The sequence below is a fragment of the Alexandromys fortis genome, unplaced genomic scaffold (genome assembly GCF_014885135.2).
Source record: "Alexandromys fortis isolate MF-2015 unplaced genomic scaffold, M_Fortis_MF-2015_v1.1 scaffold_88, whole genome shotgun sequence".
NCBI lineage: Eukaryota > Metazoa > Chordata > Mammalia > Rodentia > Cricetidae > Alexandromys > Alexandromys fortis.
Genome location: NW_026067961.1, coordinates 4261538 through 4269241, shown reverse-complemented (window position 1 = coordinate 4269241; position 7704 = coordinate 4261538). Strand labels below are relative to the sequence as shown.

General features: G+C 53.0%; 1 protein-coding gene across 2 annotated transcripts in view; it reads right to left on the bottom strand.

Annotated features, from left to right (window-relative positions):
- Nucleotides 1-480: 480 nt before the first annotated feature.
- Park7 (Parkinsonism associated deglycase) overlaps nt 481-7704 on the bottom strand; it is a 17575-nt gene continuing 10351 nt past the window's right edge. The window contains exons 6-8 of one of the 2 annotated variants that reach the window (XM_050153337.1): nt 5959-6116; nt 5549-5635; nt 684-832 (exon numbers count right to left, since the gene is read on the bottom strand). In XM_050153337.1, coding sequence (XP_050009294.1) covers nt 5555-5635; nt 5959-6116 — 239 coding nt within the window. In that variant the 3' untranslated portion in view covers nt 684-832; nt 5549-5554. Of the gene's footprint in view, nt 833-5548; nt 5636-5958; nt 6117-7704 lie in introns of both variants that reach the window. The other variant, XM_050153335.1, reaches the window with a different exon arrangement.

Sequence of the window (7704 nt, the reverse complement as noted above, 5' to 3'; positions counted from 1 at the left end):
GGAGCAGGAGCTGTCCAAGCGCATCTCGAGAACGGCAGGTGTGTTCTTTAGTGACAGGATGGCTGTCAGCTCGCTCTCTTGGTTTTTTTCTTGGCCACCCCAGGAGACTTCGAGAACCCAAACTGAGCTGCCCTCTACTGGTCTAGCCTGGGCTGTGTGGTCACTGCAGATGAGGCCCATCCTCAGTATGTTTTCCTCCTGAGTGGGAACTGAGTGATACCTAAGAATGCATGGGTGCTCTCACCTCACCCTAGAGGAGGGGATGCGGGAGCCCCGGGAATCCCCACTTCTGCTGACACTTAACAGCATTGAGGGACAAGCCCCCGGGATGGGAGAAACCCTGCCTCATGGGGCTTACCCAGACATCACTCCCAGCTGGGGAAGGGGCTAGGCAGCTCCTTCTGTGGCTGTACCAACAGCATCCACCTGCGAATGAATCCAGTAATATCACAAAAGGCAGACACAAAGCAGCCGCCAGGAGTCGGTAAACTGTTTATTCTACTAGGAACATTCAGAAATGTACAGACCTAGGCTTCGGGGTGGGATCCCCATGTGGTGGCTACGTCACACGCTAGTTCCCGAGGCTCACTGGCTTCTGGACATAGTATGGGCCGAGGATAGGCACTGGCTTCCAATGGTCTGCCTCGACCTTGGGGTCCAGGGCTTGGGCTCTAGTCTTTGAGAATAAGTGGTGCCTTCACTTGGTCAGCCACCTCCTTGCCGCTGAGCGCCTCCACAATGGCCAGTGCGAACTCGAAGCTAGTCCCCGGCCCTCGGCTGGTGAGGATCAGGCCATCCCTTTCCACGCGGCTCTCTGAGTAGTTGTAGTGACCTACAGGGAACATATATGGTTGCTGTAGGTTATGTTAGCTAGACAGCACGCCCATCCACTCACTGGGGCTGCCATGTCTGGTCTTCCCGTACGCAGCTGTATTGTAAGGCCTGCAGGCTATCACAAGCTCTGCAGAAGACAGTCAAGTCACTGCAGGGCGGAGTGGAAGGCAGCAATGCGCACAAGCGGGAGAGACAGCTCTGGGGAGCACCAGAGATGAACTTCCCCACTTCCCACTTTGCCACAGGGACTCAGCATCAGGCCAGGGTGCTGGGACAGAAGCAGGGCCTCGGCCGCCATGAGAACACAAACTGGCTGATCCACAGGAAGAGCCCCGGTCCTCTGCGGCCTCAGACCACACGAGACTGCAGCTGGGAGGCAGACATCAGCAGCCAGGCTCTCTTCCTCTGCCTGCCACCTGCTATTCTAAGCAACTAAGACACAATGGGGTACCCCCACTGGGACCCCCCAGCTCTCCTCCCCATTCTGTCTCTGTTACAACAGGACCTGCTCCACGTGACACAGCTCCCTCCAGGCCGTCCTTACTCATCTTCTAGCCCCTCACCTACAACCCAGAGCTTCCTGTCCCTGGGCCTAGGTGTGTTCCCATACCAGGCCGCCCTTGGGCCTTGACTCAGTGTGGGCCTGGAGCAGGCCTGCTGACCTCCACAGCTGGGGTCTGCCTGTCACAGCAGCTCTGCACCCCTCCGGCACCTCCGCACCCCCCTCCAGCACCAGCTAGCAACTTTGTCCTTTTGTTTAACATCTGCTGTTCAAAGCGCTTGGGGCCTCTTCTGTTCTGACCAGAGCACACAGCACAGATGCAGGTTTCAGGCCAGGGTGAAAGTTCCTTGACTCAGTTCCACCGCCGAAGGGCTCTAAACCAGCACTGCTCTTGGTGGTGCTGAGGACCCCGCTCTCAGGCACCTACGGGAGACCCTGTGCCCAGGCTATTGGGTCTGCGGTGTCAGCACAAGGGAAAGTCAGCGACAGAACCTTAGGGGAGAAGATGAAGTGGGGACTTTCAAAGGCAGCAGAGTGTAGGAGGCCTCCAGGGCAAGGGCTCCTGCAAAGGATCAAGTGTGCAGGCCAGGTGCACAGCTGGCGGTGAGGGGCAGACGCACAGGCGCTGATCCTGGACCTCCACACCCAGCTAACCACCAGCGCAGCACCAGCATGAGATGCTTGGGCATTGCTTCATGCCTACTGTTTCTGCCTAGAATGAAGAGCTCAGGGCATTCGGGGTTCACTGAGAGCCCTCAGGAGGAGTGCCTTCCTACCCCACTCCAAACTCAGCCCGTCCACTGAAGTAAGCAGGCGGAGCATAGCAGAAGCTTCCCATTTGTAGACAGTAAAGGAAGCAGGGACCATCACTTGAAGGGAAGTTTCGGTTTTCCCAGCCCTGCTCTGACAGCTACACCATGTCAGAACGGCCTAGCCAGGCAGTTTAAAGGGATCAGCCAGGGGTTGGTACTTGTCAACGGCCCCCATCTAGTGGCCACAGTGAGGAATGGCCTCAAAAAGTGTACTGCTGCAGCCAGAGCTGCTGCAGAGCCCGGAAAATGAGGCCAGCCGGGACTTGTGAGTTTAGGGTAAATTTGCAGACTTTAAGAAATCTCTTCAGAGAGAAGGCAAGTGGAGAGGCAGAACATGAGGCAGAGACCAAAGGCTGCGCCTGTGCGTAGAAACACAAAGACAAGCAGGAAGTCGCTCACACTGGGGAACACCAGTCTGGGGCAGTTATCATAGAGACCTGAAGGCCAGAGAACCCCGATCCTGGTTAGCTGCTCCTCTAAGAAAAAGCAGCCAGCCCTGGGCACAGTGGCTCTGGGGTCCAGTCCCGCTGGCCTGCCCTGCAGAGCTGTCTGGCCTCTCCCAGCCTTGCTGTAGTGGAATGGCGCCCACCAACCACAGTTCTGAGAAATGCTGCCCCAGGGCAAAGGAGTCACAGGTTTGTCAAATGCCTAGAACAGTCAGGTGCAGGACGGCTACAGCCCTTCCAGAATGATTTCAAAGGTCACAAGGGTCAGTGTCCTAAAACAGGACTTACTGACTGCATGCTTAGCAATGACGAAAGGGCAGGGGAGCCTTGCACTACAGAAAGGGGAGAGGAAGGAAAGATAGAGAGGGGAGAGGGGAGAGGAGGGGAGGGGAGGGGAGAGAAGGGAAACAAACGAGGGTCACCTGGCCTTTGAGCCTCAGTGTTCGGGCCTGGACAGCAGGCTGCCACCTGGCCTGCCATGGAACTGCAGGCCCCAGGGAAGCTGGGGCACTGTGTAAATTCAGGGACCCTACGATGAGTTCTCAGCCTGTCTTTCAGCAGCAGCAGCAGAAAACACACAAGAGCCACAGCTCAGGTGACGAAGGACAGCCCTACTACACTGTCCCCGAACAGTGTGCCGGCCACACACTGCCCAGGCTCAGCCCCCACCATTCTTCCGCGCTGACCTCATTTCATCAGCTCCACACAAACCCAGCTCCCGTAGTTACAACCAGGGGCCACGGCGACTTCCACGCAGTTCTCCCGACAGTCTCCTGGTAACTGAGGGAAACACAGCTGCACTTGGCGACACGCTAGAGCATCCACAAGTGCGGCCCGAGACCAACCCTGTGTCTGTCTTATGTCCACTGGACACCGGCTAGAGACATTCGGGAAGAGCAGCTCTCAACTGAGAAAATGCCTCCATTAGACCGGCCTGTAGGCAAGGTTGTAGAGCAATGGCTCTCGACCTTCCTAACGCTGAGACCCTTTAATACAGCTCCTCATGTTGTGCTGACCCCAACTCTAACGTTTTTGTTCCTACGTCATAACTGTAATTTTGCTACTATTATGAATAATAATGTAAATATCTGCACCTGCCAATGGTCTTAGGTCTCGACCGACAGGTTGAGCGCTACAGCTGCGGAATATCATGAATGATGACTGACGCGGGCAGGCCCAGCTGCGGGACTAGAACTGGAACGTGCCAGGCACAGGCCTTTAATCCCAGCACCCGGAAGGCTGATCTACAGAGAAACCCGGTCTCAGCGAAACAAAACCAATCAGCTTGGAATAATACCCATTATGATGTTGGCATTAATAGAGATCTAGGGACGAACAGGGAAGGTTATGTGTGTCGATGTCAAGTTGACAAGGGGACAGTTGCGCTAGTCAGTGTTTATGTCACCTTGACGAGAGCTAGAGTCATGTTAGAGAGGAAGCCTCGCCAGGGGTTGGTGCAGGCTTTAAATCCAGCACTCGGGAGGCAGAGGCAGGTGGATTCCTGTGAGTTTGAGGCCAGCCTGGTCTACAGAATGAGTTTTAGGACAGTCAGTGCTGTTACACAGAGAAACCATGTCTCAAAAAAACAAATAAACAAAAAAAGTTTCTCGACAGCATGGTTCACACAGGCAAAGAAGCAGAAACCAATCAGTCAAGATCCATGAGCCAAAGAAACAAGACACAGCAAATCCCAATGCCAATCTGGGCAAGATGAGGAGGGTGAAGGCAAGGCTAAGAGGAGAAGCAAGAGCTGCCTGACAAGGGCACACACTGCCCTCCAGCTACTTGAGGTGAGGCAGGAGGATGGCGTGAGCCCAAAGTCTTTCTATGCAACATAGTGAAACCCCATCTCAAACCCAAATCAGGCAGCCGAAGGGTCTACTAAGCCTCACCTGAGTCAGAATACTAAAAAGATAGAGGGCAGCCCCAGAGCTCACGAGAGAGCGGAGCTGTCCAACCAGTGGAGGGGGAGGACCTAACCTCACTCCACCCGCCTGTCTGCAAGCTTCCTCAAGAAGAGAAATTGCTTTTATAAATTTAATAAAATTCAGCCAGGTGTGGTGGCTCACACCTTTAATCCCAGCACTCCAGAGGCAGAGGCAGGTGGATCTCTGTGAGTTTGAGGCCAGCCTGGTCTACAGAGTGAGTTCCAGGACAGCCAGGGTACACAGAGAAACCCTATCTTGAAAAACAAAACAAAACAAGAATTAAATAAAGAAACATGTCACCAAAGAAGCTAGTTTGCCACTTAGGACGTCCCCTGAGGCTGTACTGTGGTAAAAGGACATTTGTTGAAACTATCATCAGGGTTTAAATTCTACCCTTGTGATGTGGGATCCGCCTCTGTATGCTGTGAATATCATTGGTTAATAAAGAAACTGCTTTGGGCCTATAGCAGAGCTATAGGGGAACAGAGCTGGGGTGGGGCTAAGCTGAGTGATGGGAGAAAAGAGGTGGAGTCAGAGAGACGCCATGTATCCTCTGGCAGAGACAGATGTGCTGAAACTTTGCTGGAAGGCCATGACCTTGTGGTGATGCACAGATTAATGGAGATGGGTTAAATTAATATGTAAGAGTTAGCCAATAAGCTAGAGCAAATGGGCCAAGCAGTGATTTAATTAATGCAGTTTCTGTGTGGTTATTTTGGGCTGAGCAGCCAGGAAGCAACAAGCGGCTTACCTACAACACCCTTGGGTGGCTGTTAAGGCATTCAGTAAAAATAAAAATTAAACTGGCATTTCAAACTCCTTCCCATTTTGACAGTCAGGGATCTGGTGCCTCCACACAGACTGGCACGCGCCCTGCCCCAGCCTGTGTGAGACCAGCTGAGAAGTACACCGAGGGAAGGGAGAGCAGCGTAGAGGTAGGGAGTTCCTGAGCAGCCCGGCATGTCACAGCACTCTCCCCCATAGAGGTCTCGAAGATCTTCCCGTGGGAAGTAGGGGCACACTTACTTCCGTTCAGCATCTTGTCCTTAGCCCCTGGGTGTGTTGTGACCTTGCTTCCAAAACCAATTTCATGAGCCAGCAGAGCTGTAGGACCTAGAGACAAAAAGAAGATGAGCAAACAGAAAACCCGGGCTTTAAACCCACAACACTGCTGGACATGGTGGCGCACACAGTGAGTCCCAGGCCAATCAGGACTATAGAGTTATGACTCTGAACAATACTGTTCAAACACACACACGAGGGCGTGGCCGTGGTGAGCCTGTGCTCAGCACATCTGCCGAGGTGCACAATTTCCAAATGCTTCAACAGTAAAATGTCCCTCAGTGCAGCAGAGCAGAGACAAACGACCCCCAGGAGCAGGGATCAATGTTCCCGAGTGCAGAGGGGAGGGGCTGCCCTGCTGAATAAACTCTTGCCTTCCTCCTTTTCTCCTTTGCAATCTTTACATGCATGGTGTTTTGCCTGCAGTATGTCATGCACGGTTGGCTCCCCTGGAACTGGAGGTGCATGCGGTTGTGGGCCACCACGCCTGTCTGTTGACTGCTGTCTTCCTTCCAGCTCCTGCCGGACTCTTCTGTGGCAGAGACATGGGGTGAAAACATGCATGCTTGCTGCTGTTTCACAGCTGCTCTTCTGCACTCGGCCAGACACGCACCAGCTGGCAGGGCCAAGATGGAGGCCAACATGTACCCTGCAGGAGATTCCTGGGCCAATATCTAGGACACAACGACACTGGGTCCTTCTGAAACCACTGATGTGGAAAACCACGCACACTGTCGGTCCATGATACCTGAAGGAGGCCCCGCCTCTTACCATGAGCCCCGAGTGCTCACTGAAAACGGCCAGTTTCACTGATGCTCACAGCAGAGACTGCGTCTAACAGTCTGCAACGGAGACTGAAAAACGACCTTGCCTGCCACTGCCCTCTTAAAACCTAAAGCTTTTTGCTGTCTGTCCCCTCTAAGCCTCATCACAGGAAGTCGAAAACAACACTTAACCTCACCCGTCAGCAAGCTCTTACTCGGCCGCGGACTGACTCTCCAGCTCCCTCAGCCCTGACTCCTGCAGAACAAGAGCTCTAGACCCACAGCCAAGCGCCACAGCTGCCATAGCAGGAACGGGCACAGAGCGCCACCGTCCAGGCCTGCGCCACCGTGCAGGCCTCAGATTCAGACCAAGCCCAGAGTAACCTCTTGAGTCTAAGCATCACATACACCCCCTTCTCCACCTCATGTCTTCTCTACACAAGACAGCTGTGGAGGACAGAAAATTTCCAAAGTCTAGAAAAATGGAATAATTACCACTCAATATTTTTTATTTTAAGACAAAAGTCTCGGGCTGGAGAGATGGCTCAGAGGTTAAGAGCACTGCCTGCTCTTCCAAAGGTCCTGAGTTCAATTCCCAGCAATCACATGGTGGCTCATGACCATCTGTAATGCCCTCTTACACAGACAGAATATTGTATACATAATAAATAAATATTTAAAAAAAAAAAAAGAGAAGACAAAAGTCTCCCTTTGTAGCCCTGGCTGGCCAGAACTCACCATGTAGAGCAGGCTGGCTCAAACTCACAGAGATCTGCCTGCCTCTGCTTCCGAGGATCTGGGACTAGCGGTGTGCCCCCTCCATGTCCAGTTACCATCCACGCTTATGTGAGGGGATTCATGTGTACCTCTCAGATCCTTACTAGGTAAGACCTGAACGGAGAATCCTGCGTCACCCTCCACTTGGCAGCAAGCTTCAGCCACCGACCTTGAGGGAAGAGCACGGCCAGACCAGTCAGGTCTCAGGCTGTGCCTCAAGGCTGCTCCCCTGGTGGTAGCAACACTGTTGCTTCATGCAACAGGGCATGCCTTCATCATGGTAAGCTCCTACCTACTGATTTCAGGTGGGAGGTGTTGAAATATGAACAGATTGATATATGACACTCCCACATCACTTCCCCTTTTTCTGTTTAAACAAAAAAAAAAAGAAGGCTTTAACTTAACATCCAAAGCTCTAGAAATGACAGAGACATCTCGCTGCCTGGACAGTCACCCAAAGTTCCTCTGTACCGTTGGGGCATCCATCTTCGGCCTACAGGCCCATAGTTTCCAGCAGACATTTCCACAAAGCAGGAAATTTCAAAGGCAGTCACTATCTGCTTGTCCTGAAGAATGTCT